This window comes from Mirounga leonina, unplaced genomic scaffold (assembly GCF_011800145.1).
Source record: "Mirounga leonina isolate KUSES-001 unplaced genomic scaffold, KU_Mleo_1.0 Mir_168, whole genome shotgun sequence".
In the NCBI taxonomy this organism is placed as follows: domain Eukaryota; kingdom Metazoa; phylum Chordata; class Mammalia; order Carnivora; family Phocidae; genus Mirounga; species Mirounga leonina.
In genome coordinates this window covers 75,129,267-75,155,562 of record NW_023270426.1, presented here as the reverse complement: position 1 = coordinate 75,155,562, position 26,296 = coordinate 75,129,267, and the positions used below count along the sequence as shown (strand labels likewise).

At 34.3% G+C, this 26,296-nt stretch overlaps 1 protein-coding gene across 7 annotated transcripts in view; it reads right to left on the bottom strand.

The window, feature by feature from the left end:
• FER (FER tyrosine kinase) overlaps positions 1-26,296 on the bottom strand; it is a 412,363-nt gene that overhangs the window by 313,122 nt on the left and 72,945 nt on the right. For 6 of the 7 annotated variants that reach the window (XM_035015022.1, XM_035015025.1, XM_035015019.1 and 3 more), the window contains 4 exons: positions 17,390-17,573; positions 14,358-14,495; positions 13,654-13,773; positions 2,864-2,986 (listed from right to left, as the gene is read on the bottom strand). In XM_035015022.1, coding sequence (XP_034870913.1) covers positions 2,864-2,986; positions 13,654-13,773; positions 14,358-14,495; positions 17,390-17,573 — 565 coding nt within the window. Of the gene's footprint in view, positions 1-2,863; positions 2,987-13,653; positions 13,774-14,357; positions 14,496-17,389; positions 17,574-26,296 lie in introns of those variants that run through there. The other variant, XR_004681050.1, reaches the window with a different exon arrangement.

The window sequence follows — 26,296 nt, the reverse complement described above, 5'->3', positions numbered from 1 at the left end:
TTTTTTTACCACTGACTAGGTATGTAATTGTAATTTTTTAAAATTCTCTAAGTCACACAGGTAAAATACAGGCAAATACACAAAAGGCATAGTGAAGATAACATTCAATGTGGTAATATATATAAAACATCCAGATAACATGTGGAACAGAATAAGAACTCAATAAATGTTATTTCCCACATATCTACCACCCTTTAAGCGCCTCTCCTATATCCCCATTCTCATTTCCTGATAAATATAAATAGGTGTAGGAGAGTGGGTCACATTCATTATGTAGATGAAGAGTCAAAGATTTGAGTCAAGAAATATAGCAAAAAATCAAAGAATCTCACAATTTCTAGATTAAGATAACACTTAAAGATTGTCTCCTCCAACAACGTATAGTCAGACATGCTAGTGAGAGGGTCAGGCATCTAATGGTCTTTCTTTATACCCACTAAATTTTAAAACAGGAGTCATTTATAATGTATGCATTTACAAAACTGTAAAAAGTAAAACTACTTGGTCATCTGTAAACATGTGAAGAAATTATTCCCAAACACCGAAAAGCAAAATATATTTCTTTTTTTGAATATCATATGTTCAATGGTTGATAAATTTTATTTTTGATCCAAATAGAATCTTCTGTTGATGCAATACTGAAATTTTCCAGATTTATTAAGGGAATGCCCAGAGCAACTCAAATTTTCCTGTTCTCATCTTTAAAAAGCTCATAGATTCCAATATAATATTTAACGCCAAGTTATAATGAGTCATAGTATAAGTGGGAGAGGTAGGCCTCTAATATTTTGAGCTCTGTAATAGAATAGATGGTGTTGCCATTCACTGAAATAAGGAATACTAAGAATGAATTGGGTTAAGCTGTATTGAGATTTTTAATTCAGTCTTAGACATGGGAAATTTAGGGTACTTCTAAGACATCCAAGCAGTCATGTCAAGTAGGCAATTGACCACATGGCCATTGAGTTCAGAGGGAAAATCTGAGCAAGAGTAACAAATGTGGGTCATCTTCAGGAAACCACCTAGAGAGAGAATACAAAGAGGGGAGTAATAAAGCCTAGGGCCATTCCTCAAATAACTCCAAAATGGATTGGCTGAGTGGAGGAGAATGAGTTTATAAAGGAGTTGCCAGAAAGACAGGCAAAAGATCTGGTCCCAAATACCAAGGGAAAAGAAGAAACATGTAGTCAACAAAATCAGATACTGAGAGGAGGTCACGTAAGATACTTGTTAAATTTAGCAATGTATAGGTCATTGGAGATCTTACAGATACCTATTCCAATGGTGATGGGGCAGAAGCTAGATATATGTGGGTTGAGAACTAAGTGGGAGTTGAACAAATGAGCAAGCATAATTACTCTTAGCACAAGTATGACTAAAAAAACAGAAGACAAAGGCAGTTGGGGGAAAATATGAATACAGAAGGGTTATCCGGGGTGGAAATTGTTTTTAAGAGTCAAGACATAAGCATATTTAAAAAGTGAGCACTGGACTCAATTAAGAAGAAAAGATGAACATAATATGACAAATAATGTAAAATTTCTGAGAAAGTATGAGATGACAAGATACAAAAAACGGGCCCAAGAAGTAGACTTAGGACAAGGAGCAGTTCCTCTAAGGAATCAAGTACAGAGAATGGGTACAAATGCAGTGGATGTGCATATCTAGTCATAGAAAATAACAGAATTGCAACCTGATGATTCTAATTTTTCTGTAATGTAGAAGAGGTCTATCCGCTGTCTATAATGGGGGAGATGAGAGGATCAGAGACTTGAGAGAAGTGGAGAATATTTGAGATGTTATATAGAAAGAGCAAGTATAGACCAGAGAAATCCGACACATCACAATTTCCTTAAGAATCTTGCTAAACCAAGCCAATTATGAGAGAATGATAGCAAGAAATTCATACGCTCCAGTCAGTAGAGAAACCATACTAGTTAAATCTGTTGGAGATGCCAGCAATAACCGAAGCCAAAACATAGATTTTAAATTATAGATCAAAATGTAAACGTTAAAACAGCAGAAAACATAATTAGTGAAAACAACATAATTAGTGAAAACAACCCAAGTAAGAGGATCCAGTAGGATATTTACAGATCCAGAAGTCAGCAAGAAAAATGAAAGTAAGACAAAACAGCACAGCAAATCTTTTTTTATTTTGATTTTTTATTGTTATGTTAATCACCATATATTACATCATTAGTTTTTGATGTAGTGTTCCATGACTCATTGTTTGTGCATAACACCCAGTGCTCCATGCAGAACGTGCCCTCTTTAATACCCATCACCAGGCTAACCCATCCTCCCACCCCCCGCCCCTCTATGTGGTATATATATACAATGGAATATTATGCAGCCATCAAAAGGAATGAGAGCTTGCCATTTGCAACGACGTGGATGGAACTGGAGGGTGTTATGCTGAGCGAAATAAGACAATCAGCACAGCAAATCTTAAAGGGATTTTTATAAGTGAAGCAGATTGCTATTTTCTCTAAGTGTGTTTGCTTCCTTCTAACACAGAGAAGCCAATTTTAGATAACACTAATCTGCCACTTTCTCAACAAGGAATGCACAGTGAAATCTGGTGGACACTGATAAGGGGAATAAAGACAATTTTTAACAGGATTTTTCAGAAAATAGTTCAAACTGTTAAAACATTGAGACATGATCAGTCCACTATATTGACAAAGCCCAGATCATTTTTCCAGAGTCCTAGAAAGTAACTCAATGACACTAAGTTTTACACTGAAAATGAAATTTCAGCTTCTAGAAATTTTACATCCATGATAACATGTAACTGAAGTATTCTGTAAAATTAAATCAATTAAACTTTCTTCCTGCAAATTATTTTTGTTTTACTCACTCAGACTTCTTTTCATAGGTCTTAGAAGATTCCTCAATTCTCTTCTCTAGCTCCAAGACAGCCTCCTCCTTGTTTAAAAGCATCTGCTGTGTCTGCATAAGTTCCTCTGCTAAAGTTTTCAACCTAGAATGAACAGTTTCCTCATTATAAATCAGTAAGTTAGTTACATTCACTTTATGCACACACCCTGAGCATTCATACATCTAAGATGGTGATGTCCAAAACGGTAGCCACATGTAATTTAACTTAAAATAAAGTAAAATTTCAGTTCCACCCTAGCAATAGGAAAAAACTGAAAATAAATGCCCATCTATAAATAACTACATTAAATTTTATTACATGTAAGCATTAAAACACTGTTCACTATATTTCATATATATTAAGAAAAGAGGATAATACAAAAAAGTATGCATAGAATAAGCCCATTTAAGTCAAGAAAACAATTTATATACATGGATATGCTTGTATATACATTCTGGAAAGATACATGAACTTTTTTCACCAATTAACACAGGAAGGTACAAATGGGATCTATAAAAAGGAAAGCTTTGATTTCCACTGTACCCCCTTTTGTAAGGTTTTATGGATTTTATCATCTGCAAGCATTAGCTGGATAATTTTTAAAGACTTAATGTTATTTAAAGACACAAAAGCCAAAAACAATTGTAGATAGTAACAAGTTTTCAGTACTTATACAGAAACTTTTCTATCCTCAAACCATTGGCCATCATTATCTAAATCTTATAGCACTCTTGCAGAAATGTATCTTCCTAAAAATCTATACATTATAAACTTCCAATACTGTCACATTCATTGTGACATTTGGGCTAATTAAAAAAATAAAAAAACAGAAAAGGGTTACAGTTGCCTCAAGTAATTTTTCTGACATCTCTTTTTCTCTATGACTGCAACATAAATTGAAGAAAAAAAACATTTCTTATGATCTCTTTCTTAAAATATAATTGCAGCAGCATAGCAATTTATGGGTGACCTTCTACACCATGACACAAATCTTTATTAGCTTTTCTCAAGATTAAACAGAAAATAGCTCCTAATCAACCAAACAAAAGTTATGAGTTTCTACTAAATATATTTATCTCCTAAACACACAACCTAATCCACCCCAACCAACAAATCCAGCTGCCTTCTTCTGTGTGACTTTTTTGTGTCTCTTAATCACAATATCCTTTTAACATGTCACCTGCCTTCTAATATTTCACATATTTCCAAATCTTTCCCAGTCACTCATTCAAACCAAATACCAAACTTGAACTAAGACTATAAATGAGAACAGCAAAAAACAAACTTGATAAAACGACAGTCCTGCTTAAAATGTGAGAGTACTGCATTATTTATTGTTCCATTGATTGACAAGGTTGATTCAGATAGCCTAATGGGTTAAATTGGCAGCATTCCCTACAATAGGACTCAGCAGACATTTTCTGTAAAGGTCTAGAAAATAAATATTTTAGGCTTTGCCATCAAGAGACAAAATCAAGGATATTACGTAGGTACTAACATAACAAAGAGAAAACAAATACAAATATCTCATTGAAAAATTCAAAATATAATAATAATTGGGTACAATTCATCGTAACACCGGTGTATTAATGAGGACAGAAATCTTTTGAAGGTAATAATTTTTCCCTTCATTGGGGTTCAAAGTTAGTGCTCATCATCAAAATCAAATGTAAATGTTCATTTGTTAAAGCAGATATATAATGAGATTTCATGTATTTCATCTTTGAAAGGATCTTTTCACATAGATGGATACTGCCAAATATCAATAACAATCATAAGCATATGACTTTGAGTATATTTACAGCTTAGAAGGCATTTATAAAATTACATTGCATGCTTTTTAGCATGTCATTACATTGCAGACTCATCACTCCTAACTGAAAGTTAGGTGGGAACTCCTTAATTGCACAGTTGAATGGATTTTTGAAATGCTGAAATACTTGTACAGAGGTCCAAAACTCACTGTTAGAAATGTAGTTTGAGCTTAGAAAATACATCAGCTACAAATTTGGTGGGAATGGTAATCTTGCTTCACGTTTTAATGTTTGATGGCACAGGAAGTATATACAATAGCCTGCCATTACCTGGGATTCAAGTAACATTAGTTGTCATCTAAATGATTTTTACTACAGTATAAATTCTGCATATAAGCACTGTATTATCTTGTAATTTTAGGTTGAATATATTAGGAAAATATTCAAGTCTTTAGCACAAGCTAATTTTTCTGAAGCTTTTGGAATTCAGTGTTGAATAACAGTGGTTGAGGGAAATTCTGATTTAGAAAAATTTCAGTCTTGGCTCTGACATCAAAAAAAAAAATCACAATAAAACTTTACTACTTCTAACTTATCAAAATCCTACAAGATAGGGCAAGTGGGGACATTCAATTTCAATTTTTGACAAAAAATTCATGGAACTGATGATGGTCAAGTCCTTGAGAGCAAATGAAGGCCATTACTGACATTATTAGTTTAAGAACACATGTTTAGATTCAAATATTTTTCCATGAAGTGCCTCCTTATGAAAAATACAATGAATAATCATACTAGGTAAACACCTAACATTTTCACAAGCTTTGTAAATTTGTTCAACTAAGCCTCTTTCTGATCCACACATTTTTAACACCATCATTTGTAACACTTCAGTTTGTATTGAATTAGTGTTTTCTCGATCTCTCTGAAAATATTCTTGTCTGTAGTTGAGCCACAAAACTATTCCTAGAGAGAAATTCTTCAGTCACGTCAGACTTGGCATTGACTCCTCAAACAAACAACTGAGCAGTTTTGATCACACCTGCTGACTTATCAAGAGACAGGGAAAGCCACTTGAAATCATTTATTTTTTAAATTAACTAAAGAGGTAGCTCCCAATCTTCTCACTCTTCAAGTGAATGTTCTCACTGAAAGACTAACAGACTACAGACTAAGTTTATTTTCTCTAGACATATTTCCTATTTCCTTAGTTACCGCAGTGAAACACTAATTCACCAGTGGTAAATGCCTTTCCCTGTTCAGGTAACAAATGAGCCACCCAGAAACTTATTTTGGTTGCATCCTCATTTTCGTATTTTTCTAAAAAAAGTCTGCTGTGCTGAGGTATTCCATTTAAAAATTTTTTTAAAGATTTTATTTATTTATTTAAGAAAGAGAGAGAAAGAGTACGAGCAGGAGCAGGGGGAGGGGAAGCAGACTCCCCGTTGAGCAGGGAGCCCGACACGGGGCTCGATCCCAGGAACCTGAGATCATGACCTGAGCTGAAGGCAGACGCTTAACCGACTGAGCCACCCAGGTGCCCCTCCATTTTAAATTTTATAATTTTTCTCACTAGTGCTCTCCTGCAAGTTGGTAATACTGAAATGAGTATTTAGACTGGTAATGTCAACATATATTGTATCATTTAGCACCGCCATAGTGTCATTACATAATAAACACAATACTTTGCCATCTAATTGAATAACAAAATAATCCACACTCTACTGTGTCTTATCTTGATAAGCACCGAGTAATATATAGAATTGTTGAATCACTCTATCGTACACCTGAAACAAATATAACACATATGTTAATTACACTGGAATTAAAATTTAAAAAATTTTAAAAGGTGTAATATTCAAAATCTATTCTCTTTTTTGGTTTTGACATGATTAGCATGGGCTGATAACAAAAAGCCATTCAAATGCTGTAATAGAGCAATATGTGCGGCACTCAAAATGCTACTGAGTTAGAACAATGTCACTAGGATCTGTAATGCACGAAGCAGCAGTGTGACGTGAAGGGAATGCCATCTATGGTCTCTGTCACAAATGCTCAATTCTGTCATTGTAGCAAGAAATCACCCATAGACCCACCCATGGACAATAGATAAATGAATGAGCATGGCCGTGTTCTAATAAACCTTTATTTATGTACTCTGATGTTTAAACTTCACATTATGTGTCACAAAATATGTTTCTGTTGGTTTTTTTAAACATTTAAAAATGTAAATAGCATTCTTAGCTTACAGACTCCACAAAAATAAGTAGCAAGCAGGATATGGCCCACAGCCTGCAGTTTGTTAATTCATATCCCATAAAATCCAAAAGAATTACTTTTCCACACAGATAATTACCATTCTTCAATTCTTATTTAGGGGTGCCTGGGTGGCCCAGTCTGTTAAGCATCTGCCTTTTTTGGCTCAGGTCACAAACGGATGCCTCATCTATCCCAAATGTCAAAACCAATGTAATAAACACATATATTCTTCTAATGTTCACAATTTTATAGATCTATCTTCTTCAAGTTATTTTGATGAGCTAAAATTACTGAGCCCCAAATTATTCAATTAAATAGTGATTAGATGAGAGGAAATACTTGCATATATAATCTTAATAAATGGATGATTAAAATCAATATAGTATCTTTTCTAGCATTTGGCAAAGAGTGATTCAAAACAGAGGCAGATGGGGGAAGGGTGATGAAGGGGAAGAAGAGAGGCTGTAGATCACAGAGACAAAAGAAACAACCTCAGATTGCAGCTTGAAGGTAATGCAACTTAAATGCATGTGTGATAGAGGTGTAGAATCTCAGGTGTCCAGTGTTAGAAATTATCAGAGGCTGAGGAAACAGCCCTCTATGACATCATGATCTACCATGAAAAAAAAAAAAAAAAAATTCCCCTAAGTAGGAAATAAACAATCCTACAAATACTGAGTTTAAGTCTTCTATATACCACACTTTCATAAATGTAGCTGATACAAATAATGAGAATATGATAAAATGCTTCATGGCACATATTTAGATGGGTAAATGCAGTAACTTTGTCATTTAATATTATTATAACATTAGATTTCCATCAAGCCCTCTTTTGGATATAAATACTAGTTGTGTAATAACGTCAGAACCTCCTACATTTAGCTGAGAAAACTCTACATGATACCATAAGCAGGAACCAAGAATAGAAATTATTAAATATATCAGTAAGTTTCTGCTAATAAAAATGACAATTTGTATGTTACATTTAGGAATTAAAAAAAAAAAGCCCCCTTCCCAAATTAAAAGGAGTCTTTTTATGAATAGCAAAGTGAAAGATATAACCTTAGGGAAAGGGCATCTACTTGAACTTCAAACACCTTACAATTTAACACTGACCCAGAAGTATAGCAGAGGAGAAGAAAAGACAGAGACAAAAAGGAATTCCCAGTAAGACTATTGTAAAAATACTACTTTTTCTCGTGACTCTATACAACTTTTTTTTTTAAAGATTTTATTTATTTATTTGTCAGAGAGAGAAAGAGAGCACAAGCAGGGGCAGAGGCAGAGGGAGAAGCAGGCTCCCCGCTGGGCAGGGAGCCCGATGTGGGGCTCGATCCCAGGACCCTGGGATCATGACCTGAGCGAAAGGCAGATGCTTAACCGACTGAGCCACCCAGGCGTCCTGACACTATACAACTTGAGGAATATAAACTCATTAGAAAAGTTTAACAAAAAGACATTCTTTAAATATGAAAGATACTTATTCAAATAGAGCAGCAGTCTTTAGCCATTTTGGGTCGAAGTCCTCTGAAAATTTGCAGGAACCTGCCACCAGAAAGTAACACATACATTTCTACACACAGTTTTACTGGGTTTATGGTACAGATTTTCAATCCTGTCCACACGATAAAGTCACTTGGAAAGTTTACAAAAAATCCCCATGCCTAGACCGTGCCCTCACAAAACTTGATTTAATTGGTTTGGGTTAGGTCCCAGACATCAGCATTTTTTTTTTTTTAAGATTTTATTTATCTATTTGAGAGAGAGAGAATGAGAGAAAGCGAGTACATGAGAGGCAGAGGGTCAGAGGGAGAAGCAGACTCCCCGCTGAGCAGGGAGCCCGATGCGGGACTCGATCCAGGGACTCGATCCAGGGACTCGATCCAGGGACTCCCGGATCATGACCCGAGCCGAAGGCAGTCGCTTAACCAACTGAGCCACCCAGGCGCCCCAGACATCAGCATTTTTTAAAGCTTCTTTACTGATCCTAACATAAAGCCAGAGATGATGACATCTACTATTCAAAAACTCCCTGAAATCTCTCCAGAAAACCCTCTTCATTCACTTGCTCATTCAACAAAGATGTTAATTAATCATCTGTAACATCCGACATTTAGCCAAAAATTCTGAAGAGTCCAAGAGAAATGTAGTCCAGTTTTTTCTCTGTTTCACAGTCACTATGAATCAGCAGTCTGGCAGACTGCCAGTATGACTTGCATTATTAGAAGAATTCTCCAGAGTCAAATACTAATGATTCTCACTTCCAAACTAATGTACCCTTTCACAAAGGACAGGGTCACCAGATCACTGAAACAAACATAAAGGAATGCAAAACAAACAAACAGTTTTGAAGTTTTCCTATACTATTTCTTATTACAGCTCTTAAATGGGCTCAGGAAAAACGTAGAACATGGGGAAGCAAAGGCCATAAAACATTGGCATTTTCAAAGAACACTTTTGAGAGTGTTCTATTCTAAAACTATATAGAGCAATGTGATTGGGGAACAAATGTTTAGTGAAAGGACAGGAAGTGACACAATGGGAGGAAAAACAAATAGCTAATATTCTGGAGAGAGTCATGCTACAATAAAACTGCAAAGATGAGAGAAATAAAACCACATTTATTTAACATTATTATAAACATTGGCCCCAAAAAGCTTCCCTACTCACCTCATCCATTCACCTCCATTCTGACATATGATCTACGTGTATACAAACATATATATGTACTATTTTATTAATAGACTCATTCCATAAATATTACTGTATAACTTGCTTTTCCTTTTATTGTATACTTTGAAGATCTTTCCATAAAAGCATATATAAACCTATCTTTACTCTATTTAAAATAGAGTAAAACCTGTATAATCTAGAAAAATTGTGGATATAGTAAGGATATACCATAATTCAACAAACCCCTCATAGATGAATATTTAGGGTGTTTCCAGTATTTTGCCAAAACAAAAGGACTGTTTTAAGACCTTTTTAGTCCTTGGCCTCTATCGAAATTAGTATCATATATATTAAAATGTGGTTTCTCAGAAATCCACATTCATATGCAGATATTAAAATCTATACTGTACACCTGAAACTAATATAACACTGTATGTTAACTAAAAGAAAAAAAACTAACTTATGAATTTTGAAATATTTTTGTTTTTACCAAATTTAATAATTAATGAAAGTGACATAATACAGCTTGTAACATAATTTTCTTTTCATATTTAGGAACAAACAAAAAGTTTTCAGACCTCAAGTATTTCCAAAAGCCCATGAAAAACTAAGCATTGCACTTGGAGTCCACCCCAAGCAGTAATTAAAAAAAACAACAAAACCAACACCTAGAACTTGCTATGTGCTTAGAATACTATTCTAAGTATTCTACATTTATTCATGCATGTAAGCTTTACAACAACACTATGAGTTGGGGGTCATTATTATTACCATTTTATTTTTGAGGAAAATGACACATAAAGGGACTAAGTAATCCGTCCAGTTTCACAGAGGTAATGTCATGCTGTAAGGATTCAGAAGCAGGCAATCCACCATGTTACTTACACTTGTACATAGATCTTTGCTTACCTATAGGCTAAAGTTCTACAAGTAAAATTTCAACTCAAAGTGTATGAGCAAGTACAACTTTGATGTATGTTGCAAAATTATTCTCCAAGAAGCTTACACTAATTTACCTTTCTGCCAAGACTTTATAAGAGGGCTTATTTCTCCATACCCTCCATAACAGTGGGTATTATCAAATTATTTCATTCTTGCCAATCTGGTAGGTGGAATAACTTCCTTTTTAAAAATGGATATTTCTTTATTGTTACAGGACTATTGGTCATTTGTATTTATTTTTCCAAAGCTATCTATCTGTTCATTTGTTTAATTCATTTCTATTGGATATAATGTTTCAGCACATTCAACAACAAAATTGATAAATTAAGAAAGAAATTAGTTTAACTTTAAAGCACTAATATTATGGTAAAAGGAAAGCAAGACTTTGTATCATATTAAATATATACATACGTGTGTATATATAAAATTTTTTAATGGAATTATCTTAGATTATTTTAACAGTGCCAGTAAACACACTGTATAATTCATTCTTGGAATAAAATTCTCAAGGGAAACCTGCTCTTAAACTCCTATCCTGATTTAGACACTGTTCAGTGAAATGTAGCTAAAGTTTTGCCTCAGTAAGATGTAAGCCATTAAATATTCTATCACATTATCAAAGATTTATTATCCTTAATTTATTACATTTTTTCATTGCTTCATCACCATAATTAAGAAATAATGATTTATACGCATAACTAGTGTTGTTCTCATTATACCCTGAAAAGCAATAAGACAAATTATTCTTTGGTCACAAAATCGCTTATTTTACATAAGCTTTTAACAGGTAGCTATTTTAATTTTACCATATTATACTCCAATATTTCTTTTTTTTTTTAAGATTTTATTTATTTATTTGAGACAGAATGAGAGAGAGAGAGCACATGAGAGGGGGGAGGGTCAGAGGGAGAAGCAGACTCCCTGCCGAGCAGGGAGCCCGATGCGGGACTCGATGCGGGACTCGATGCGGGACTCGATCCAGGGACTCCGGAATCATGACCTGAGCCGAAGGCAGTCGCTTAACCGACTGAGCCACCCACGCGCCCTATACTCCAATATTTCTATGCTCATTCTTTCTTGGTGTTTCTTAAAATAAATTGATGGATTTTAGCATATATACCTTGGAGGTATTAACCCTTGCAACCTTAAATATACAGTAAATATATTCTGATGATTAAATGAATAAATTACTTGGGACCAATACAATGATCAGAAAAACAGGAGTAATTTATGCCATATTCCTTCACCAAGCAGCACAGGAATCAAAAAATGAAATTTGTCACTGCACAAGAATTGAGAAACTCTACCATCCATTTTGTGCCATAAATCCAATTCTGTTGTTCACAGCAGAGTTTCTCAACCTTGGCACTATTAACATTTTCACCAGATAATTCTTTGTTGTAGGCGGCTGTCCTATGCACTGTAGGATATTTAGCAGCATCCATGGCCTCTAGCCACTAGTTACCAGCAGTACCTTCCCACCTGACAAACGAAAATGTCTCCAGATATTGTCAAATGTTCCCTGGGGACAAAAAATCACCCAGGGTGGTTTAAAGATAGCTAACATTATAAGTGTATAGCTAAATCCAAAGTGAGACTCCTGTGAAGAACTTCAAAACTTGGGAATAACTTCAAGAATCCCAATATGGTTGCTAGAAAAACCTCCCTATTTCAGTGTACTCCCATGCCTCCCTTCCATTCAACAGTCAATCCACCGTAACTTTTAAGCCTTCATTTTGTTCAGGTGACTCAACAAGCATTTGTTAGTTTCTTCCATCCCACCTGCCCAACTTTAAAGTTATCAAACCCCTTTCCAAGAGTTAGTCGCAGGATCCTACCACTCAGTTAATCATTTGTAACACCAAAATATTACTGAACAATAGAAAGGAGATGGTTAAATTATATTAGATGGGGACTTTTGGCTGAGTCTTTTGAGGTAAAGTGCCAACAGGTCAGATGATACTACGTATCCAATATTGAAGACAAATGAGTGCATAATCATTCCTAGCTGTGGTTCTGACCCAGAAGACAAGTACATACAGTGCTTATTAATAAATATGTTTCTTTGTGTTGCTCCTAAAAAAAAAAAATCAAGGGATGAGTTAAATATCTATTTATTTGAAAGAGAAAGAGTGTGAGAGCACAAACAATGGGGGGAAGTGCAGAGGGAGAAGCAGCTCCCCACTGACCAGGGAGCCCAGTATGGGGCTCGATCCCAAGACCCTTGGCTCATGACCCAGCTGAATGCAGATGCTTAACCAACTGAGTCACCCAGGGACCCCTGAGTTAATTATTTAAAAGTAGAGTGCCTTAACTATGTTTTCTTTTCTTTCTTTCTTTCTTTTTTTTTTTTTAAGATTTCATCTATTTATTGGATAGAAAGAGCACAAGCAGGGGGAGCTGCAGGCAGGCGGAGAGGGAGAAGCAGGCCCCCCTCCTTGCCCCACACAGCAGGGAGCCTACATGGGGCTCGAACCCAAGACTCTGGGATCATGATCTGAGCTGAAGGCAGATGCTTAACCGACTGAGCCACCCAGGCGCCCCATTAACTATGTTTTCTAAATTTAAAAATATACTATTAATAGCCTCTAATACTTGAAAAGGACTTAAAAACACATTAAGATTTCTCAAAACTCCTTTAAAATATTAGGCAACAATAACAAGATGAAGAACTAATTTATTTAAAAGCATATAACAGAAGGCATCTCTGCTTAAAAAGAATTCAATTAAAAGTCAAATTTTTATACTAAACACTTCTGACACCTATGAGTTTCTTCTTTACCACTCAGTCTTCTCATTTCCAAAATGGTTCTGCCAGAAAGTTTTGAGTATTGAATGGGAAATAAATAAATAAGTAAGTAAGTTTTGAAAAGAATGAACCATTATTCCAATATAAGTAACTGGGCAAGTGACTATAACATCACACAGAATTTTGATTTTCAGAATTACCAAAATTAGTGATCACAATGAATAAAGTTAATATATTTTTCAAAACATTTCTTTCTGACCAAACAACAATCAGTTCATTTTTAATTAACTTTTCATTACTTGGAAAAAATAAAGATTGGATTTTTAAATCTGATAAAGTAAAACTATAAATAATAACACTAATATTTAAACTGTTCAGATTTTCTAAATACTTACATTACTTGTAAACTTTCTGCTGTTAAATTATTCCACATAATTTCATTTGCCTGAAGATTTTCATTTTCTTCTAGTAAGGAAGTATCAAACTCAATTTCTTGCTCTTTAGCAGCCGTTGTTCTAATAAAGCATGCCAAATAATTTTGATCAATATGAATATACTATCATAATATATCTTAGTATACACCAAAGGCAGAATATTTGTTATCCAAAATTATGTTCACAAAATAAAGTAAATACAAATAGTATAAATCAAATTAAACCCCAGGCACCAAGATCTAGTCACATAATTTCAGCCTTAATTTCATTTGTAGAATATGGCTATTAACCTGTTTTATTCCTGTCACAATTTTAATGAGTATGCATGGATAAATAATTGATGCATCGTAAATTTAATATACATATAAAGTCATAGTATTATCATTATACAAATGTTGAAAAAATATATAACTTCATGGATTAAATACAGGTTTAAGCAATGATACAGTAACAACTGAAAAATTTTTTAAAATAATTATATAAATTAAATAGTTATCACTGAGAAAGAACTTTAAAAATAATTAAAAGCAGATAAATTAATCAGTAATACTGTATGTCCTAACAAGCTCTTCAATATTTTATTTTAATTTAGCTAAATACTATATGGTAGAAAAAAATAATACTGTCACAAATACTGAAAATAAGAATGAAAATATTATACATACCTGTGAACATCTATGAAATTATTATATTCTGTGCTAGGGTCTATCTGTTCAACTGACATTTGAATCTCTTTATGGACATTCACTATTTCTTCTGTAACAAGACTGGTTATCTGGCTGTATTCATCAAATATACCTTTTCTGAAAACAAAAATAAAATTTTACAACATTTTTAAGTTTTCAAGGGAAACACAGGCCGAAAAAGGATTCAGAACAATAAATGTAAGAAATGTAGGGCGCCTGGGTGGCTCAGTTGGTTAAGCGACTGCCTTCGGCTCAGGTCATGATCCTGGAGTCCCTGGATCGAGTTCCGCATCGGGCTCCCTGCTCAGCAGGGAGTCTGCTTCTCCCTCTGACCCTCCCCCCTCTCATGTACTCGCTCTCTCTCATTCTCTCTCTCTCAAATAAATAAATAAATAAATAAATAAATAAATAAATAAATAAATAAAAGAAATATAATACCAGTATCTATAGATGGTGATTTTATGCACCACCTTATTTCATATACCTGGACAGTAAAGGGATTATACAAAGGCACAGATTAACAAGTTACATTTGATATAATGTAATAGTTGCAAATGATCTAGAATAAGACATCACCTTTTCCAACATGTATTTGACATGTCCAAAATGTAAGGTCAGGTTGATCACTTTCTATTTCTAAAGACTGAACATAGAAATGTTCAATTCCAGCACATGGAACTGTGGATCAATTCCCGTCTCTTTAATGTTTCTCTCTGGCTGTTACTTCCTCAAATGTCCTACCTCTTGGTTTTCTCTTGCTCCTGGGCCCCTGCTCTTTCCTCTATACTTAGAGTTCAACTGGTTCTATACCTTCAGTGACATCTAGATCTCTTCTCCTGACCTCCAGTCCGCAGGAAAAATGTCATAAAACATATTAGCTTTATCTAATGAATACAAAAAGAAAAAACTATGCTGTAGCAAAGACCTGATCTCCAACTTAAGAATGCTATGCTGTCAAAACATAACACTGGTCAAAAGCAGCCTCAACAATGAGTGTGGACAGATAGGCTTATCTTGCCTTTTCCCAAATAAATATAAGGCATAGTTTGCTCTTCTTTTCCAAAATCATTACTCATAAAAAACTATTACTCACAAAATCTCTCTTGTTTACTATTCTCCCAAAAGCCAAATACTGTTTGGGTTAAAAAAAAAAAAAGATTTAAACTGCTTCAGGCAATGCTAATTTGAAATGATTACAGGAATCACCTGACAAAATTTAAAGAAAAGGGGAAGGCAGAGAAATTTAAAAAAAACAGATTTAGTAAATATCCCTGGGGTTCTGAATATCTGAATATCCCTGAAAATACCGAATGATATTAATGTAAATGACCCCATCTAGATAACTCTCATAAAGCAATACTATAATATGATATGGAGATGATTATTAATATCCACCTTTAGGACAAATGGAATTTTAAAAAACGAATTCTCCTAATGTTGTTAAATGAATGTGACATGGAATTCAATTTCAGTGAAATCATCAAGCTTGAATATTTTAAATGCTAGATCTAAAATAATTTATTGTTAAAGATAATATGCTACAGGAAACTACTATGTCTCAAAAAGACATCTAGTGATGATGAAGATGCCATTATTGAATATTCATGTGAAGAATTTGAAAAAATAATGACTCATGAAATGAGAATAGGAAAGGAAGTATTTCTGAATCAACAATATTTAATTTAAAGTAGACATAACTATGGGGTGCCTGGGTGGCTCAGTCCATTAAAAATCTGACTCTTGATTTCAGCTCAGGTCATGATCTCAGGGTCCTGAGATGGAGCCCCGTGTGGGGCTTAGCAGGGAATCTACTTGAGATTCTCTCTCTCTCTCTCTCTTCCTCTCTCTCCCCCCTGCCCCTCCCCACTCATGTACTCATATGCTCTCTCTCTCTCTAAATAAATCTTTAAAAATAAAAAATAATGTATATGTAAACAAATTTATACATTAAATATTTTAGGTAGATATTTTATCAATACCATTAGAAGTTTACATATTCAAGTCAACTAAAAACACTTTTTTATCTTTTTACTGGGAAAATGGGAGATCACCTAAACCAGCTAATGAAGCAGATGAAGTCTACCAAAGCATGGCTTATCTTTTTCTGTTGTCTTGTACTGATGTCTATGGTAAACATGTGTGCTTTTGACATACTGCCCAAAGTATATTGTTAGCTCCTTGAAGGCAAAAATTGTGGCCAAATCACAGGCAGTGTGTTTTACATACAGGAGAACTTCAATAAACATTTGTTGATTTTAACCTCACACAACAAAAGCTGGCAGATAAACCAAAAAATGATTTCCTTTGATGGAGCTAGAACTCTCTAATGCTAAGTGAACTAAGTCAATCAGAGAAAGACAAATACCATATGATTTCACCCATGTGTAGAATTTAAGAAACAACAACAAATAAAATGAGCAAAAGGAAAAAAGAGAGAGAGAAACTAAGAAACAGACTCTAAGAGAACAAACTGATGGTTACCTAAGAGGAGGTGGTAGGGTGATCATAGGGGATAAAGGGGATCAAGAATACACTTATCACAATGGGCACAGAGTAATGTATAGAATTGCTGACTCACTACATTGTATACCTAAAACTAATATCACACTGGAATTAAAATTAAAAACTTAAAAAAATTATTTCCTTTGGACTTCTCAGTTGCTCAATATTTAAACACAACCCTCTAAAGATAGATATTCACTTCTTAACGCTTGTCAACTAGTGAATTTTTTTAACCTAAATTTCCAGCTAATGGGAGTAGAATAAAAATATACAAAAAGAAGGACCATTCTTAGGGCTAGCTGGAGGATTTAGGAGATGATAATAAGCTGAATGGACACCAGAAGTGAAAATCAAGAAGGACCAAGGTAAAACAGATCTGAAATACACATTGGGCTGGGTCAGTAATGAAGGTCACAAAACATAGACAACCTCTATCCAAAAGCTTACCTAGGAGAGAAAATAACATTAATTAAATTAAATTAAAATGCCAAAAAGAAAATGTAACTTACAGTGCTTTTATCATTTCTTCTTGCATCTTTTGTAAGGAGTCCAGAAGCAAAGGAAGTGTGGTGTCATAATACTGATTCTGATGAAGTTGTGCCCCTTTCAATGCCAATACATACTGATTATGCAACAGATGAAGTTTCATTGTTGCTTTGTCATATCGTTCCTTGGCCTTTTCGGTTTCTTTCCCTGAAGAAAACATTGAAGAACGTTAACAAAGAGATAAAGAAACCCTATCTTCTCTATATGCAAACTGAGCGACCACCATTTTATATCTTACACATTTTATGAATACTCAACAAAATTTTATTGAATATATACTATATGCTCAGCTCTATGCAAAGTACTACTTACTTGCCAGTACTGTGCACACAGGCTGCTATGAAGGAGGCATAAATTACAGTAAATGTTTGGTGAATGTAAGTTAATGTATAATATTTTATGAAATTATACAGAAAAATAATCCTCATTTTCAAGAAGCTCACACCGAATTGGAACAACAATGCACATAGACTGTATAACAAAAGAAACAAGAAAGTTTATAAATAATGTTAAATTTTGAGGTCTGTATTTATGGTATCAGTAAAGACAAGGGGAGTCAGAGGAGGCTTTGTAGAAAAACCAAACATGGAGCATGTCCAGGCAGGTATAAGAAAGGCAGAACGGACAATAATTCCTTTCTGCCTTTCTTCCTTTCATTCACTGAATTTTATTAACTGATCACCACCAGAACTATGCTAAACATTAGGAATTCAGTACCTAGCAAAACCGAGTCCTCAACATAGAGCCCCTGGTCTGGTGAATTGGAATAGTGAAGGGAAATACGGAGAGAATAAGCAAAATTACATAGGCAAGCAAAGAAATAAGCTCAAAGAGAATAAGTTTTAAGGAAGTGAAGGCAGTATGTCTATAGAGGTAGGGCAATTTTAGGTTGTGAATGATTTGAAAATCAAGCAGAGAAATTTAAACTTGATATGGGAGAAGTCTAGAAGATATTGATAATATTATGAACTAAAACTTTTGGGGGTGCCTTTACTAAAATCACTCAGAAAATATTTACAGATTGACAACATAAATGACTCTATAAATAAAATTTTTAAGCAGGTCTTCAATTTTTGGTGCAAACTGAACAAACATTTCTTGTCAATTATTTAGATTTAGGGATTAAACTTTTCAAAATATTTATTAATTTTTGTCCTTTTTCCAAGGAGAATCCTCCAAATGAATCTTCTCCCAAAAATTGATCTTTTTTGAGAATTTTTGACACCACAGGCTCTCCTGTGCTGCCACTCTGTTTCAGCTTGGCACCCATCTGAGTATTCCCTATGGGTAGGAGTTGGAAAAGCATTCCCTGTTGTAGGATGTCCCTAGCCCAGGGCCAAAAGGAGAAAAACTCAGTGTTTTTGTGGAAAGGGGAGACTGCAGACCCTCAGATATGCACGGGCAGAGCAACAGAATAAGAACAGTTCCCTTGCCTTTCTCATCTCCCCTCCGATTCTCGGGCATAGGAACCACGTGTAGCTCACCAGCTGGGCAATCTTTCCAGCACACTGGTAGATCTCTGCCACCTACAAATTCTAGTGGTTCCAAGTGCTAGAACCACCACTGACTTCTAGGGAGCTGCACATAATTATTTTACAGAGCATAATTCTCTAGCCATAGTCCATGAGCTGGTTCCTGCACATGGGGATATTACTAAATACCCAAGTTATCTGCAAATTGCTGCCCTAGATACCTATTTTGCTTTATAACATAAAGAACTTCTGAAGGAGAAAATATTTTAATCACCAGAGTATCTATTCTAACCCTTCTCATTGCTGTCTGGAAACAGGTTCTAATACCAGACTGGAAGGATGGGAGTAAATATATTAATTCAGTTCTGATCTGAAGGGATCAGAAAAAAATAACATGAGCCACTACAGAAGTAGATTTTCTCACTTTTTGACTACAGCTCACAGGATAATATATTTTACGTCATGAGCCAATAACCATATCCATTTTTAAATATATATATAATTGAAATAAACTCATGAAAGGCATCCTTACTATCCTTACTATGAATGATGCCCTGTGATTTTAAAAAATTCTATTATATCTGATTTTCAATTTCTTTAAATCTTCATTGAAAAACCAATAAATTTTTTTGCCTCAGTTAATACAAATCCCTAGAGAAATTTTTACTCATCCTGTATGGTACTAGGGATAATCTTTTTAACTTCACAATTACAAATCACTTCAATAATACTAATCATGAATGATTTTTAAGATTCTCAGGAACACATTCTCCTACATGTTCAATCACTATAATAGTTTTTTACATAGAATACTATATTTATTTATTGATAAATATTGCTACTTGGCATCCTTCAAAAAATGTCCCCAAGTGTCAATGCAGTTGACACATCTATGGCCAGCCTCAGAGCCTCCCTCTAAAATAACAACCCCTTTTTTTCCCTATCTACACAAGTCAGGACTATACTCCTATATGAAACTAATACCCAAGAGTCAAAGTGCATATCCAACCAAACTGAAATCAATGTTTTGGTTAAGAGCCAAATCACATTAATGTCTGAATGAGACAGAAAAGTTCAAAAACACCTGCTTCAGAAGCCTCCAGAGCAGCCCTTTCGAGGCCTTTTTGTTGTTGTTGTTGTTTTAATTTCATTCATTTTTAAGCTAGTTTAAGGATATGTTAGTAAAATTTGGCAAATTCTGACAAGAGTTCAAAAAGTCATATACAATTATACAGACAAATTGATCCCAAGTAATAAAGAAGTTTTCTAGAGTCTACACGTTGATAAGAAGAAAATAAGGCAAGCATTTACCAGGCAAGAATATTTAAGTACTGTGTTCTAATTTGTTAATTTTTATTATAAATTCAAAATTATAATTATGTAGTAAATTCAATTAATTTCCATATTTTATGTCACTTTTTAAAAAATATTACTTTTTATATGAACTCTATTATTCCTAATTAATTACTTGGAATTTTTAGTGTAACGTCAGGAGTCAAGCTCTCCACACAAACATTTTCATGGAGACATTTAAACCACCCATCTGTCCTCCTATTTGCACAGATTTTTAAACTGCACACTATCCATCTGTCTTTCTAGCTGGTGAAAAATGATGCACTAAAATGCAATATTCAGCTAAGATTTTGTAATTTAAAATAACATTAGAAAAGTTAAGAATTCCACTTTTTTTCTTTATCATATCTAGTATATGACAACCTGAAAAAGACTATTACAACCAAAATTAATTATCAACAGCTTATCAGTGGTCATTAACACAATTTAGAAAAAATTAAATGCCTTTGAAAACATCCAAGTCAGAATTCATTACATTAAAATACTACTACTAATAATAATAAAGTCTTTAAAAAGAGCTTTGGGTTTAAAATTGAATTTGGGTGTATGTCTTAGTAGATTTTTGGTTTGTTTGCTTTTGGACTCTATAGCTCACACACATTTATGCACTGGGTTATAAGGTGTACTTGTATATGCACACGACTGATCAACCTATCTATATTTCCCTCCCACCCTCCTTCCTCTGTAAAAATGAACAAAAAGTTTCAAAAACATGCTCACCTGACATGATTTGGAAAGGGATTCTATTATATTTTTTCCTGATTTGCTTTAAAATAATTATTTAGGTCCCATAAAAACTATATAAGTAAATTCAAGAAATAGTAATACTCTGTGAGAACCAGTTACAAATAAATTTTTTTTCAATTCCATTCACTTCCTAAAATATGTTGCAAAAAACTACCTAACACGATTCTTGCCACATAGCTTCTTGGTGCAGAGTATTTCACATCACTATTACCCTTTCTTAACTTTTAAATAATGGTATTTGAGCTTAAAATTAATGTGAAGTATGCAGAGCAAGTAAATTTTTATTGACACAGAATTATACCTCTGTTGCCATATGACTTTTTTTTAATGATGAGAGGCATCAAAGCAGGGCATGAAGTTGTCCTATGTGTCAATTAACAGGGAGGAAAACGTCCAATTTTTCCTCCTCCACATAATGAATTTCACAAAGAAATTGAATTATAGTTCTTTTGCCACCACTTGTTAACAAATCTGTTTAATGTTTGTAATAACAGAGTGTATATACAACATGTCATGCCATAAACAATATTATGAAGCTAGCAAAACTCAATTATGTAAGTTTGACATTTACAAGAGACAGGCAAGACTACTCATTAAGCTAGTCTAGAAAGTCAAGTATTTTTTATTATAAACTTCGGAAGTGTTTACCATTTGTTAAATATTATGGTAGAAAGCCTCCCTATAGTAAACGAGAAGTGATTATTTTCAAAAAGTAAAATGCCTGCAAGAAGATGAGATCACAAGTAGGCAGAGCGGCAGGCAGAGGGAGGGGGAGAAGCAGGCTCCCCTCTGAGCAGGGAGCCAATGTGGGGCCTGATCCCAGTACCCTGGGATCATGACCGGAGCCGAAGGCAGACGCTTAACCGACTACTTACATTTGGGTAACTAAACATTCTACCATCTTACATTTTTCTTTCCTTTCAAAACATTCCTCCTCAACTATATAATTTCTACTTATTACTCTGAGCAAGAAGAAAATGAACAAGAATTCATCCTAATTTATGAGTTAATTGGGCCAAATGTCCACATATGCTTTTTCACATGAAAGTTAAAATTCAAGTATGATGTGGGAACAATGAATGAGCTACCCATTTATTCAGTGCTATTCAGACGAAAGCAGAGTTAAGAAGTCGGTTTTTTCTCAGCTTCTCCTTTGATTACATGTGCAACACAAGCAAGTCTTATAACCTATACTTTAGCTTCTAATTTCCAGTCCTGGGAGTTAAATTATCTGCCCTTACCAACTCACTGGTTTGTGGATGGAGACTGAATGGCAAAAAACTGTCAAAATGCAACAGCAAAGGCTAAGGAAGACACAGAATTTGGAGAGCTGGAAAAAACCTTTTGATCATATGCTCCTATAAAGCATTAAAAACTATACTAGGTATATCCATACTGTGCTATTTTTAATAAATTTCGTGGCATATGAAAAAACTGATCTATCAATCAAGAAATATTTACTGGATGTGTTATGGGTTCTAAACTGTTCAAGGAACTAAAACAGTGACATTTTATTTAAAAATTGAGCAAAACACCTTTAAAGAGTAAGCTGTCTAACTCTGTGCAGTATCATTTCCTTGCATATAGTGATTGCTAGATTCAACTGACCAACAATCTTTTAATAACCTATAAATTGAATGGTATACCATGCTCAAATCTATATTCTATAATGTAACAAAGCTGTGAAGGAGAGGGTTCTGGGTAGCTGCAATGAAACAACAGCATAATTCTGAGTTTCCCACATAGCATGTGAAAATTTAATAAAAAGCAAAAAGAAAAAAAAATAAGCCCACATCCTCAGCATAATAGGGAGAGAATGTCTAAAGTTTAAATTGTCTATGAATAGAAAAATAAGCACCAAATCTCTGTAAAATCTCTCACCCTCCCACTGCAAGCCTCCATGGACACCAAGGGCTGTTCTGGAAAAAAAAAAAAAAAAAGAAGAAAAAGAGAAAGAAAAAGAGAAAAGCTAGCAGTGTACTTAAGACTGATCTAAAAACCATCATCATCAGAAGAAAGTTCATTCCACACGTGAACAATACTGGAAAAGCATAATGGTAGATCACAGCACTGACTACAAGAAAGGGAACTAAAAGTGCTTGTGAAGGCAAGTTAAACAGTCTTAGAAAGGTAACACGCCAGGGGCAGAAATGGTTAAAATGAAGGAACTTTGGAAACTCTGAAGGAAAAAAGAAGCAAGAGAGGAAACAAATCCTGCAGGAAAAAAAATGAAAACAAAAATAGATAAATAAGGGGTGCCTAGGTGGTTTAGTCAGTTAAGCGTCTGCCTTCGGCTCCAATCATGATCCCAGGGTACTGGGATCAGGCCCCACGTTGGCTCCCTGCTCAGAGGGGAGCCTGCTTCTCCCCCTCCCTCTGCCTGCCGCTCTGCCTACTTGTGATCTCTCTCTCTCTCTCTGTTAAATAAATAAATAAAATCTTTAAAAAAATAGATAAAAGGACACATCAATCTTTGTCAAGAGCATGAAGGGTACAAGATTTTACTCTACGTGCAAGCTAACAATCTAGCCTGCCTCAACTTCATGGAGGTGGGCAGAAAACACAAGTCTCCTGGGACAGAGACAAAGGACAGTTTATTTCTCATAATAATATCGGTAGCTAGAGTATTATCATTCGTCAGTGGGGAGAAACACATTAAAGTCAAATGACAACCAACAAACTAATAGAAAATATATGTACCATGAATAACAGATAAAGGTATATTCACTGTAATGCACTTAAAAATTCTTTTTTTTTTTTTTTTTTTTGAGAGAGAGCACATGAGAGGGAGAAGGGTCAGAGGGAGAAGCAGACTCCCCACCGAGCAGGGAGCCTGATGCGGGACTCGATCCAGGGATTCCAGGATCATGACCTGAGCCGAAGGCAGTCGCTTAACCAATTGAGCCACTCAGGTGCCTCTGCACTTAAAAATTCTTAAAATTTAAGGGAAAAAAAAAAAAAGACCAAAAACTAGAAAGAAAAAATGGGCAAAAGACAATCCATACAGCCAAAAAAATACTTTAAAATGACTTTAAACATATAAAAATGGTCAACATCACTCTCTCACTCATAATAAAAGAAATGCCAAGTAAAATTATGAGACGTTATTTTTCACCTAGCAAATTGGCACACACTCTGTTTTGGCAACTGTGTTAAGAAACAGATACGCTTATACATTTCTTTTTTTTTTTTTTTTTTAGATTTTATTTATTTTTTCAACAGAGAGAGACATAGCGAGAGAGGGAACACAAGCTGGGGGAGTGGGAGAGTGAGAAGCAGGCTTCCCGCGAAGCAGGGAGCCCGATGTGGGGCTCGATCCCAGGACCCTGGGATCATGACCTGAGCCGAAGGCAGACGCTTAACGACTGAGCCACCCAGGCGCCCCACACTTATACATTTCTGATAGGAATGCAGATTGGTACAATCTTTATAGAAGGTATAAACTACACACACATTTATCTTTTACATATGCAATCACACACTTCTAGGAATTTACACTTAAGATATTCCTCTAATGATTAAAAAAAAAAAAAAACCCACTCAGGTTATTCATCGTCCTAGTAGCGTATATAACTGGAAAAATTAGAAAAAAACTGTATGTCCATATAGAAATTACTTGAATGAACTTACAATGAAATGCGATTCAACAGTTAAAAAGAATGAGAAATAAGTCTACAAACTGAAGTATTGTGATTTTTAGGATACAATATGAAGTAGAAAAGCAAAGTGAAAAGGAGTATCATAGTACGATAGAGAATAAGAAAGAAAGAGAAATAACTAAAGAAGATACAGTTATCTATGTATATAGTTTTATACAGTTCTGACTTTTGGAACCATTAATTTTTAACCATTAATGAAACAGATAAAATCAATAAGAATAAGAGAGGAAAAAACAACTTAAAATAGGACAACAGAAACAAGTGAACCAACCTATAATTCCAGTGAGTAACATAATCATACTGAAAGGAGTGGGGAGGAAAAGAATTAATCTAAGTAACGTTGGAAAACAATATTTGATTACAATGAAAGACTAAAGACAAAAGAGCTCTAAAGAAATAATGAATTGTAGTTTCTTTCTTCAGAGGCATGAGTTAGTAATTCTGAAATTATTTTCTGTTATTTTAGGATTGAGCAAATAAGTAAATACATTGTAACTAACAGAAGCCAGATTTCTCACTGTCAGAGAAAGAAGTTGCAAATACATGAACAGGAAAATACAGAATGAACACATGGCATTGGACTAGAACCAGAAGTACTAATACAAACTCTTGAGTTTTAATACAGATAAACAGATTTAGAAATTAGGCACAGATATACTTGTGTGCATGTATGTATATACATTTGCTTATTTCTTAGCTCTGTCCATAGAGAGGACTTAGAACAAAAACACCCCAGTAGCAGTGAGCACACCCAGTGCCCAAATAATGGTTTCTAAATACTAATTGGAAAACCATTAAAAGGAACCACAGTTCCTCAGAGAAATGGAGGATCTAGAGCATGAAAAGTGTAAGATGAGCCAGAAAATAAGTGCTCAGTGAATGACAAGAACACATCAAAAGGACAGAGGAGCCACTTTCAGTTTCTCTCAGATACAGAGAAAGAAAAGATAAAGCAAATGTGGCAAAATATTAATATAAGTGAAGGGTATATGGGTATTCTTTGTATTATTTTTTCAACACTTCAGTAAGTCAAAATAAAGGTTAAAAATTGAAAGCTGCAGAAATCTGATCAGAATTCAAAAGTATCTGAATAATCATTAAATCTAAAAATTTGGAGTTATTTAGTCTACAGATGAAATGTCTCAATGATTTTTCTTTAAATATCAAAATACTTACTTCCCAAAATAAAAAAGAAAAGTTGGTTTCAATATGTATGTTTCAAAGCAGGTAGTCCACTATGAGCGGTATTAATACATAAAGCTAGCAAGAATGAAAAAAAAATTATCATTTTACTTTATAAGACTAGTCAAGTGTGTGGAATAACAACGTTTCCAGCAAATGAGGGGTTATAACCCTTTAAATTTTTAAAGTATGTTCTGTGAGGGACAGATAATCTTTTCTTAAAAGATGCCTGACAAGAAAACTAAAACAAAGGCTCACAAAACAGTCATAATAATGTTAGGATATAATTATAGAGGAAGAAGTATAGAGATCACCATTTATTTAGCATGAATAACCAACCAGTAAGTGACCTCAAACTCTGAATAATGTACTATAATACAAAAGATTATCTAATAAGTTGGTGAATACCTTTAATTAAGTGGCTTAAAAGCTACAGGATATATATAAAATATATCTA